General features: G+C 45.3%; 2 protein-coding genes across 2 annotated transcripts; both read left to right on the top strand.

Annotated features, from left to right (window-relative positions):
- The first annotated feature begins 920 nt into the window (after positions 1 to 920).
- Positions 921 to 6,095, top strand: LOC138210892 (5,6-dihydroxyindole-2-carboxylic acid oxidase-like). The gene is made up of 7 exons (XM_069170260.1): positions 921 to 1,512; positions 2,164 to 2,486; positions 3,939 to 4,143; positions 4,268 to 4,435; positions 4,534 to 4,713; positions 4,905 to 5,051; positions 5,157 to 6,095. Exons 1-7 carry the CDS (start codon positions 1,158 to 1,160, stop codon positions 5,342 to 5,344), a joined length of 1,566 nt encoding a protein of 521 aa, XP_069026361.1. The 5' UTR covers positions 921 to 1,157; the 3' UTR covers positions 5,345 to 6,095.
- A 782-nt stretch (positions 6,096 to 6,877) lies between these two features.
- LOC138210894 (leucine rich adaptor protein 1-like) lies at positions 6,878 to 11,162 on the top strand. Its single transcript, XM_069170262.1, has 2 exons — positions 6,878 to 7,143; positions 9,745 to 11,162. Exons 1-2 carry the CDS (start codon positions 6,925 to 6,927, stop codon positions 10,132 to 10,134), a joined length of 609 nt encoding a protein of 202 aa, XP_069026363.1. The 5' UTR covers positions 6,878 to 6,924; the 3' UTR covers positions 10,135 to 11,162.
- Positions 11,163 to 11,419: the final 257 nt, after the last annotated feature.

Consider the following 11,419-nt stretch of genomic DNA (forward strand, 5'->3'; position numbering starts at 1 on the left):
TCAAATGCAGTCTGGCGCATTTAAAGTAGGCCATGTTTATTCAGAAAAGAGTGAAACAAAATACCAAAAGTGCACAGCTGTTTATTTCCACTGAAAGCGTTTGAATTAAGCGTGAAAGTTTATTGCACGTCAAATGCGTGGAAATATCAACCGTTGCCCGTTGATTCACTTTAAGTTCGAAACATGAAATGGGAATAATAAAAAATAATTCCACACAGACTTATTTTTGTGGAATAAATTTGTGGATTAATTCCATGCCTCACGTGCTCTTGGCTTTTAGGTTTTCGAAAGAATGAGGTGGAGGGAGAGAGAGAGAGAGAGAGAGAGAGAGAGAGAGAGAAGTCAAATGACCCGAAATACCCGAACTTTAATAAGCACATGAACCTCAGGTATTTCAAGATTAGATCCTGGCATTTTTGTTTGTGTGTGTGTGTGTGTGAGAGAGAGAGAGATAGAGTGAGTGAGTGAGGGGGGAGGGGGGGGGGGGTCTTTACCACACTGGGAAACGTTTTTGGTTATTTCATGTTGAGTAATTAAAAATCCACAAACATCTCCTTCTGTGCCAAAGGCTACATGTGTGGAGGGGGGCGGGGGGGGGGGGACCTATTACTTCACAGCAAATTAATTTTCATACACAGCTCATAAAAGCGCGCTGAAACGTTGCAGTACGTGTACGTGGGTGAGCGAGCTCATTCATCATAATTTGTGTTTTCAGATTTTGTAATTGGACTTTCTTACATTCGCGTTGCATTCGTGCAGAAATCCAGGGAATTTTGAGAAGAATAACACCACGCATGACCGGATCACGCTCCCTTCTTTCCCTCCATCCCCAGAGGAAATATTATGTTATGTGATGGCATCACGCGGGAATCAGAAAATCCGGGTAGTCATGCGCTAATCCGGTATTTAAGGTCGACGGTTCAGTGGTTTGGGTGGAAATAGAAGCAGGGGCCTGCATGGGCGCATGGAAGGGGGGGGTCTGCTCTCACTCATTTGGCAGAGAAAGTCATTGCTGTTGCGTTGAAGTGATGCACGCTTATTTTTTTGATAAAGTGTTAGTTGAAGTGCAGCCTGTATTTTCAAGTTAATATCCAGTCGGTGAAACTGACTCGAAATCAGCCGCAGCCGTGCGTAAAGGTCGGAAACACCTTCGGATAATGTGGCGGTGCTGTTTTTTGGTGCTTGTGTGCGCGGCGGTTGTTAGCGCTCAGTTCCCCAGGGTGTGTGTGACACCGGAGGGAATCAGGAGTGGAGAGTGCTGTCCGTCACCCTCTGGACTGAATAACGACCCGTGTGGCGTCAGCGTGGGGCGCGGACAGTGTTCTCCCATCTTGGTTGACGACCGCCCGCACGGGCCTCAGTACCCGCACGACGGACGGGACGATCGGGAGCGATGGCCCAACCGTTACTTCAATCGCACCTGTCGATGTAATGGGAACTATGACGGTTATAGCTGCGGCCGCTGCAAACACGGAATGACTGGACCCAACTGTGACCAGCCAGTCAGTGTTGGTAAGTGCGCTTCCTTCGGGAAGACATTTGATCAGTGACGTGTGATACGGTAGATAGATTTATAGATATATAGATTTAGACTCCCAACAGAACCGTGAAGTAGTTAGATTTGGAGTTCGGTGGTTGTTCAGTGGCACTTCAGCACCCCATTAGTCTAAGAATTTATGGATTTTGGCCATTGTGTTGATCTGCTCCGATCTGATAGGGGAGGCTGTAGTTCAAGTCGGAGTGGGTTGCACACTAATCTGGAAGGCTGGTGGCTCGACCCCAGCTCCCCCTGTCCACATGCCTCAGCGTCCCCGAGCAAGACACTGAACCCTAAAATTGCCGTCGGTGTGTTGTAAACCGCTTTGGATAAATGCGTCAGCTGAATGATAACGATAAAGACAGGTTTGACAACATTTATTCAAATTAGAGCCCCACGAAACAAACTGAAAGTATCCAGAAACTTTTTTTAGAATGAATTCAATTACATAATCAGACAATGAAAACGGTCTTAAAAAAAAAATCTGCCTGTTACACATATGTTCTTGACATTTTTTTTTGCGGTCATTAAAAAACGGATCCCCAAATTAACGCATGACTGATTGAGTTAATCCAGTTTCCCCTTCTGCTGTAACCCCCCCCCCCCCCCCCCTCATCCCCCCCAAGTGAGGAGAAACGTGATGCGGCTCAGCCCGGAAGAGAAGCGTGCGTTTGTGAACGCACTGGACCGGGCCAAGCGCACGGTGCACCCCGACCTGGTGATCGCCACGCGGCACTATGCGAACATCTTCGGGCCCGACGGGAACACCATGCAGTTCGAAAACGTCACCATCTACAATTACTTCGTGTGGACCCACTATTACTCCGTGAGCAAGACGTTCCTGGGCCCGGGGCAGACCAGCTTTGGGGGAGTGGACTTCTCGCACGAGGGCCCCGGTTTCGTCACTTGGCACAGGTACCACCTGCTGCAGCTGGAGCGCGACGTGCAGGTGGGACAGTCTCCGCAGAGAATATTAGAGCAGTAGTGACGCATGCAAATTCTGTCAAATAATTCCAATGTTGATGTTTTAACTAAAGAAAACATATGAATGGATTGTATTTCCGGTTGCCTGAGTGTGTGTGCTGTGCATCTGATTGTTTGTAATTCACCGGCACATCACCCGTTGGATTAGCCTGCTTGGTTCTTTGGCGTAACGCGTCTCCCCGCAACTAAACTGGCGAGGAGAATCACCACGTTGATGACGCAACGTCACGCCGTAACGAGCGAGCAGCGCGTCAAATGGGACTCGAACCGCGTGACGCGCTGCGATTTTTTTGATCAGCGCACGCCGTCCGTTTGGAGAAACCGAGAGTATTGCAAAGAGCGCCGGTGAGAGGAGTTCACCGCGGTGATGTGTGGAGACTGTTAATAATCCCTTCCAGTGTAGAGCTCGTTTAAGTATTCAATCCATCCGGTGGGTCACAATGAAGTACAGAAAATGAGGAGTCGCTGTGTTGGATGTAAAACCTCGACAGCGCAGAGAAACTCCATCCAGTGAAAGTTTTGGCTTTAATTGTGTTCCCTAATTAGCCAGTTTTTATATATATATCTGGTATACTGGCACTCTGAGGTAGACCTCATTTTTGAACTAAGATGACTAAAACGTGCCTCGGCTCCATGTCCTGCTGCATTTAAATCATATTGGGTCTGGATTTTAATAGTGTGGCGGATTAGTTTGTTCTGTTGAGAAAAATGACGGGCTTTATATAAAATATGGGCTCGCTCTTTTTAAGATAACTTAGTGGCTGGTTTCATATCGAAAAAAATGGAGTTTCAGGATGAGATTTGGTCTTCCTCTTTTAAAACAGGATTAAAGTAGCGTTAACTCACAGGTTTATATTCCATTGATCTTAATGAATATTTGAATTTCTATAAATCCTGTATTGACACATTTACCTATTATTATTATTCTTATTATTATTATTACATTTACCTGCATGTCTTATCTGAAATAATGTTGTGCACTAAAGGCGGTTGAAATAAGTTGCGACAAAGCAAGGGTGAACATTACCCTTTAACTTCTCTCCAAAAAGTTTGACCATTTCCAAATCCATGGTGACGTCATGCCACCATGCGCGCTCTGTTTCGGTCTCCGTGTAGATATTTTACACATTAAGTAATTATCATCCCTCAAATTGTTTTTACAAAAGCTTTATGGGACATTTCTTTATTGACTGTGAATTGATCTTGTTCAGACGGTCCTTCAAAACAAACCGGCGCGTGAAGAGAACTCATTTATTCTGTGTGTTATGACACTATGATATGATACCGATGAGATTTTCTGGACAGTTTGACGTAGCGGGATTACGTTAGTCAGCAGCACAATAAAGTCTCCGGTAAACTCTCTTGATTCTGTGCTTCTGTTTTCTAACCTTTGATTTATTTTCCACCCAACAACCAGGAAATGCTGCAAGACTTCTCCTTCGCCCTGCCATACTGGAACTTTGCCATCGGCGGAAACACATGCGACATCTGCACAGATGACCTGATGGGAGCCAGGAGCAGGTTTGAGATGAATTCCCTGAGTCCAAACTCCATCTTTTCCCAGTGGAGGGTCGTCTGTGAGGGCGTGGAGGACTACGACACACTGGGAACCATCTGCAACAGTAATGCGACTGTTCTTTTAACCACAGCAGACAGACATGTGATGTTACGTGGATTCTTTTTTTTTTTTAATTCTTTGAGTACAGAGAAAATGTTTGTGTGATGTCTTCCTCCTGCACCCTCCAGGCACTGAGAGTTCTCCCATCAGGAGAAACCCAGCAGGAAATGTCAACAGGCCGATGGTCCAGCGTCTGCCCGAGCCCAAGGACATATCGGACTGTCTGCAGGTCAACGCCTTTGACACGCCGCCCTACTACTCCACCTCCTCCCAAAGCTTCAGGAACACCGTTGAAGGCGAGCGACTACAAAGATGTTTTCTTTGTCTTTTTTTTTTTTTTTTTTAATATTACCATGCAGTGTTTTCTCATACCCCTTTCATGCTGTTTCGGCAGGCTACAGCGCCCCCCAGGGGAACTATGACCCAGCCGTGAGGAGCCTCCACAACCTGGCTCACTTGTTCCTAAACGGGACCGGAGGACAGACTCACCTGTCCCCCAACGACCCCATCTTTGTCCTGCTCCACACCTTCACTGACGCTATATTTGACGAATGGTTGAGGAGACACAGACCAGGTGTTTTAGCAACAAAATCTGCTTTGAAAACCACATGTTCTTGTCGTTTTTCACCGCAATCGCTGCATTTTTTTTTAAATATATATATATATATATATATATATATATATATATATATATATTTTTTTTTTTTACTGCTTTGTTATCACCGTGACGAGCTTTGAAGATAACTTTACAGTATTTCCTCACAGATTCGGCTGTGTATCCTGAAGAAAATGCCCCCATCGGTCACAACAGGGCCTACCACATGGTGCCCTTCTGGCCTCCCATGAGAAACTCTGACATGTTTGTGGCGGCCCGTGAAAATCTGGGTTATTCTTACGAAGTTGACTGGCCAGGTACAAAACCTTTTTTTTTGTTTTGTTTGGAGATAACTTCTAGCACCGTCCCGTTCAACAGATGCAGACGATGAAGGTAATAACCATCCGCTTCTTCCTTTCCAGGTCAACCGTTCACTCTGACTGAAATCATAACCATGGCAATCGTCGCTGCCCTCGTGGTCGTCGCGATCATTTTCGCCGCCACCACGTGCTTCGTGCGCGCCAGGTCTTACCAGATGGAGGGCCACCAGCCTCTGCTCGGGGATCAGTACCAGCGGTACGACGATGAAAAAAGCCAATCTGTGGTCTAAAATCGCCGCTCGAACAAAAGCCTCCACCCACGTGCCGCTTCTTTTTACTTTCACAGTGACACACCGCTACGCAGTTTGAATCTGTTCTCGTGAAAAAAAAAAATCAAAATCATCTTTTTGCTGTCCCCGTGTCCCCGTGTCAGAAACGGATGCCGTTTCTTCGTAGAAAACGCAGATGTTGACACTTCCCTCTTATCGAAGAATTTTCGTCGCAAAAAAGTTACTTCCGGAAACCTGTGAGAGCGCGGCTTTGCAGAGATTGCAACGATCGCAGCAGAAATGTGTTCAAAAAATAAAGTGAACATGAATAAACAGAATGTCAGATCTGCACGTCGGTATCGGCAGCAATTCATTCTGCAGTTCAGTGTTTGACATTTCACTTAAAAGGTGCGCCGCTGTAAAAAACATAGAAGTGAAGCTAAACATTGTGTAACTTTTTTGAACCCACACATGCCAAGATCTTTTTTTTTTTTAAAACGTGAAAATGTGCAACCTCTCCCACGTGCCGAGGCTGTAACAATCCCTGTGCTCATCAGACTTCCTAGTTTAGGTGAGTTTAGTTGCACAAGGTAATACAAGTGAGGTGCCAGACACTTAATTGTTAGAGAATAGGTGATCATGCCCATGTAAGGGAGCGATGACGCTCACAAGGGGGTGCAGTCGTTCAATTTCTGAAACTCCGGCAAGACAAGTACAGCACTGTTTTTTTGTTGTTGTTTTTTTAATGATGAATAAACTGATCTGCATGACCTGATGTGTTGCTAATGAATAAATAGATTAAGGAAAAAAAGAAGAAGAAAAAAAAACACGAGGGTGATGATTCAGAAGAAATGTAGCTCTTTGTGTGTGTGTGTGTTTTTTTTTTTTTTAAAGTAAATTATAAATTCAACAAAAATAGTTGGTGGTCATGAATGATGTTCTGTTTTTACATTTATATGCAATTCAGTTGAATCTGAGAGCTTGTCAAATTATGCTGTTGATTAAATGTTCTTCATGTTATGGATTTGCCTGACTTTACACACATGTATTAATTACAATGACAGCGATGAACACACGTGCGTTTATGAACATCGAATATACACTCGCGTCCATCATTTGATTGTCTTTTTATTTATTTATTTTTTTACACCCCCGGTGTCGCCTCACCTGTCGGGTGTCCTGTTTCAGAGGACGCGCCCGGATGGGAGGGTTGTCCTTAAAAAAAAAAAAAAAAAAAAACCTGTCCTGCTACTGGTCACCAACTTTTAATGGGAGGTCTGTCGGTGCTGCAGCGGTGCAGCGGATCCAGTGCTGAAGAGTGTTCGGGCTTCACGCGCACTCTTGTGAGCCGGGTGAAAGAAACAACAACAACAACAACAACAACAAAGAAGTTGCAATGAGCGCGAGCGCTGCGACTTTCTTCGCTACTTCGAGTCCTCTTTGGAAATAGTTCGCGCGCGTCTCCAAGACCTTTTGGGAGGATATATTCGTGGGGTCTGTAAATTGTCTCCCCCCCCCCCCCCCCCCGCCTCCCTCCCTCCCTCCCAAAAAAAACAAACACATCCTCACTGAAAACGCCTGAAGCTTCTGACAAGTCCGCAATGGACGAGAAGAGCAGCGTCGCGCCCGAGTTGAGGGACATAGAGACGAAGTTGGGTCGGAAGGTTCCGGAGAGTCTGTTTCGGTCTCTCGCCGGCGGAAGACAGAGCGACAAACACGACAAGTCGGCGGCGCCGCAATCGGCGAACGGCGAACGCGTCGCCAATTCCGCCGACCTGAAAAGGCTGGAGAGCAAAATGCAATTCCTGAAACAAGAGATGGTGAGTGTCATTTTTTTTTTTTTTTTCTCCGTAACATTTGAACGGACACGTCCGGGAATTCTATCACAGCGGCTCTGAACAGTTGAAATACTACTACACGCTGTTTATATTGTGTACCGATGCTCAGGGACAGTAAATAGACGCCGTATTGCTTTATGTTCGAGTCCTGAATTTAAAGTTGCCAACTTGTAATTTCACGCAAAGTCACACGATTTTTTTTTTTATTATTTTATTTTGTTTTCCCTGTACCCAAGCTACTTACGTCCAAATGAATGAGAGAGAGAGAGAAAAAAAAACTATACAAAAACCGGCAAACCCCTCCCTAGTATAGGTTCGCGACAGGTAAAGAACTATTTGCGTGTTTTTTTTTTTTTTTGGTTTTGTTTTGTTTGTTTTTCCTACTGTGTACACTGTAAACCTGCCCGGGCACCCAGAAAAAAGAAAAAAAAAATGCTGCATGGAAAACCGGTCCGCGTATCAACATGTGGTTGTTGGAGGCGAAATCCCAGTTTGGAGTGTCGTGCGTAAAAGTCTTTTTTTTTTTAAAAAAAAGCACCGTTGAAGCGGGTCAGCAGGTGAGAGCCATTCACACTCGCACGCAGCACTGAGTAAAGAACCTTTGTTGTTGTTGTTGAACCCTAGGCACCTCAGGAAACAACCCCCCCCCCCCCCCCCCTCCCAACACTGGAGGCGATCTGCTCCAATTGCGCCAGTTTAATTATCCTCCCATGATTACATGGTTCTATGTCAAGGAGTTACTTTTCAAATCTCATTCACGTCAGACCGAAGCTTTGTTCGTGTTCTAGAGTTACAGTATACCACCCCCCCACCCCCCCCCCCCCCCCCCCCCATTTTACACAAGTAAGGTCATGAAAGGTATTAGGATTCCTGAGCAGATGGTCAAGTTGGCTGAGTTTTGCGGGCTGAAGAAGGGCCAGCAAACCGACCCCGGCGCCCGGAGACCCGGTGCGTTGATTGGATTGGATTAGATTTATTCAGCTGTGAAGGACAATATAAGACCTGGCACTGGCTGATTTTCTCCTCTTAAATTGAACAGTCTTTAATTGACAGATTTACAAAAAAACAACAACAACAAAAAAATCATCCTGTTATTCTCCTCATATAAGAAGAAGAAGAAAAAAAAAAAAGGATTTACACAAAAACAATAGAGTGCGACGTCACCAGTGGTCTCTTCACTTTTTAGGCGGCTCTGTGGCAAATTCGGGCCGTCAGTATTTGTCCTGTTTTTGTGGCTCTCTTCACAGCTTAACCACTAATCCAAGCAGACCGCTCTGTTTCAGTGTGCACAGGTCCGGTGGAACAATGTGATTGCGTTTTCTTTTCCATTGTTTGAGAGGCTGAAATAATCTACACCTCATCAAAGGAGAAAATCAATTAATTTAGAAAGATCTGTCTTTTTTGTTTTGTTTCTTCTTAAAAAAAAAGAAGTACGTTGCGGTTGTTTGCCATTCGACGCGGACACAATAATTCGGCACCGATTGTTTCTGAAAAAAAAAAAAACATTATTGACACAGATACATCGATTCCAGCTGCTAGATTTCGACTGGTGTATGAAACGGGTGGTTATAATCACAACTCAAAACACACTGGCGGAAATATGAACCAAACGTTGCAAATTTACTTGTCTACTGTGGCGGGATGTTCCAGCTGCCCATTTACAATTTTTCATTCGGACTCGGTGTTTGTCACGCAGTAGAAACGGGGGAGGGGGGGGAATCCCTTCAAATGGCTCCACGGGCTCGCCACTCCCGTCCGCATTCAATGGCGTGGTTTGTCATGGCAGGGAGTTCAATCAATGGCCGTACTGTGTTAAGTGGGCCTAACGTTCATTATCCCGTCTCCTCGTCTGCTGCACGAGCCCAAGTCCTTTTTTTTTTTTCCTCCCCGGTGCCTCATACTTACAGCGTGATACAACAACAGCTGCTGGTCTAAACAAAGCAGCGCACGGTGCTCTCGCCGTGAGACGAAATAAGATTAGTGAAAGTTGGAAAAGGGAAAAAAAAACAAATCTCACCGCGGTAGATCCCAACTGTTTTCCAAGGTCGAGAATCAGCTGTGAACTTTGATGCCGACGTTGGAAGTGATAATAGTGTTGGCTCGGCATAATTTGAAGGCGTACCGTTTCGCGTCATAACTGCGGTGAATGAATAGTTTGAGATTTAGGGAAATGCAAACATTTTTTTTAGCTTTCTTGCCAAGAGTTAGATAAGAAGAGCAATTGTACTTTAGCATCTGTCTGTTAAATATAAGTTCACGCCATAACAGTCCACAAAAGCACACATTTTCATCTTCACACCTTTTAAAAGGATTCACCTAAAGAGCAGTAACGCGTAACCGAGTCAGCTTTGCGTTGGTCGGTGCATCAAATTTGCTTTTGACTGACACGAGCAAGCTTCGTCCTTTCGTTTCCCGTCTTTACGCCAAGTTCAGCCAACTAGGCGCTTGTTTGCATGGTCACGGGACAGGTACGGGGACGGTTTCAAAACATCAAACGACATGTACAAACTTATCCCTTTAAATAACGGATCTTCTTTTAAGCGCAATGACCTGACTGGGTTGTCTTTTCCTCCCGCCGCACAGGCAAACCTGCGAGCCATCGACGTGAAGCTGATGCAGCAGCTCATGTCGATCAACGAGGGCATCGAGTCCGTCCGTTGGATGATCGAGGACAAAGGAGGCGTGGCCAGCCAAGAGGGCAGCCTGACGGGCAGCTTGTACAGCCTGTCGGACAGCCAGGACGGCGCCTCGCTGCGAGGCAGCCTCAGCAGCCTGAACGGCGGCAACAGCGACGGCCTGGACGGCCTGTCTGTGGGCAGCTACCTGGACACCCTGGCGGAAGACCTCCCGGACGACCCCTCCCCGACGGGCCTCGACCGCTTCGCGGATAAAGCTGTCGTCGACGGCGACGCCTTCGGCAACTCGCCTCTGAAGCTCAGGGTGGAGTCCGACGAATACTACTGCTTCGGATGACGACGAGAAGCTGAACGCGGCGGTTACGGAGACGTTCTGCCAAGAAAGATTTGCGTCCCGAGTGTTCTTCACTTTAACACAGGCCCGCCGGTCCATTTTTTTGTTTTTTTTTTAACCACGTGCAAATTTTTTTTTCTCAGATTGTAGGAACGGCAAAGCCCGACCGCGCATTATGTCGTACCTTGAAACCCATTTCCTTCTGTTGCGGAGTTGACGCGCCTCCTTAAACCGTTGCTACTTGGCGTCGCACCCGATGCCGGTGAAAACACATTAACAATAATGTCTCGATGAGGTCACCGTGCAGGTTCATTCAGTCCACAAAGGTACTCTACGATTCAGAATGATATTTATTGTTATCTAATAACTCGGCGGTTTCATCCTTCACACTTTTTTTTTTTTTTTTTAGCCTAAAAGTATTAAAGAAAGGGTGAACGAAAGTAGCGACGTCAGCCGAACAGCAAATGTTCCCCTGAAAAACTCCACTTGGATTTGGGTCGGTTACAATCGTCAGATCCGAGCAACGGGCGAGATTAGGATTCAGCGAGCCGTTTGGAAAATTGGGACATTTCATGCCGAGCGATTCAAGGGGTTAAACCGTTTCGAGCGGCAGCACGATTAGTTTAAGTGTCACGGCAAGTGCAGTTTGCGTTCATGACAAATTCTGCACATTCGAAGCACAGACTGAAAACCAAAGCAATTTGATTGTCTTGTGGATGATTTGGGCCCGAGGCAGACGGGAGATCTCTCGACGGCGGACATATGTGAAACACGTGTTTGCTTTTGTGGGCACATTTGAATTCTCTCCTGTTAAAACGGTTGAACGAGCCATGCTGTGCATCGCTGTACATAAATGTGTTATTTTTGGCTTTGAACTTTTTTTTTTTTTTTTTTTTTTGATTTGTTTGACATTTGTATTTTATGATGCCCGCTTTAAAAAAAAAAACAAAAAAAAAAACAACAACTTTTTTTTTATTGATTGCTGATAACTTTGTCGTGGAAATTAAATAATATATTGTGATTTTCTCACTCGCATTGTTTTAACGTTTTTAATGCCAAGAAACACTGACGAAGTCTGAACTGTTGAGCAATCGTTCATTTTTAGAAACAAACCTCATTATGAATCTCAACGAGATGGAAAGTGACCACGTGTTGCTTTCTTTCTTTTTTTTTACAAAATGTAACTTGAAAATAATCTATTTATAATGCAGTCAGACTTCGTGGTGCCCCGTGTAGGGAAAATTACCCTTGTTAATTCACTGCGTCATGTTCCTCGGTCAAAACAGGA

This window comes from Embiotoca jacksoni, unplaced genomic scaffold (assembly GCF_022577435.1).
Source record: "Embiotoca jacksoni isolate LCO1_2020_lvr unplaced genomic scaffold, fEmbJac1.0.p SCAF_49, whole genome shotgun sequence".
Classification (NCBI taxonomy): Eukaryota; Metazoa; Chordata; class Actinopteri; family Embiotocidae; genus Embiotoca; species Embiotoca jacksoni.

Bases quoted from the DNA above. Each gene is read 5' to 3' on its own strand.
- LOC138210892 (XM_069170260.1), top strand. From the start codon at position 1,158: ATGTGGCGGTGCTGTTTTTTGGTGCTTGTGTGCGCGGCGGTTGTTAGC. The intron at 4,144-4,267 runs GTAATGCGACTG...TGCACCCTCCAG, and splicing joins ACTGGGAACCATCTGCAACA to GCACTGAGAGTTCTCCCATC. The intron at 4,436-4,533 runs GCGAGCGACTAC...CTGTTTCGGCAG, and splicing joins CTTCAGGAACACCGTTGAAG to GCTACAGCGCCCCCCAGGGG.
- LOC138210894 (XM_069170262.1), top strand. From the start codon at position 6,925: ATGGACGAGAAGAGCAGCGTCGCGCCCGAGTTGAGGGACATAGAGACG. The intron at 7,144-9,744 runs GTGAGTGTCATT...CCCGCCGCACAG, and splicing joins AATTCCTGAAACAAGAGATG to GCAAACCTGCGAGCCATCGA.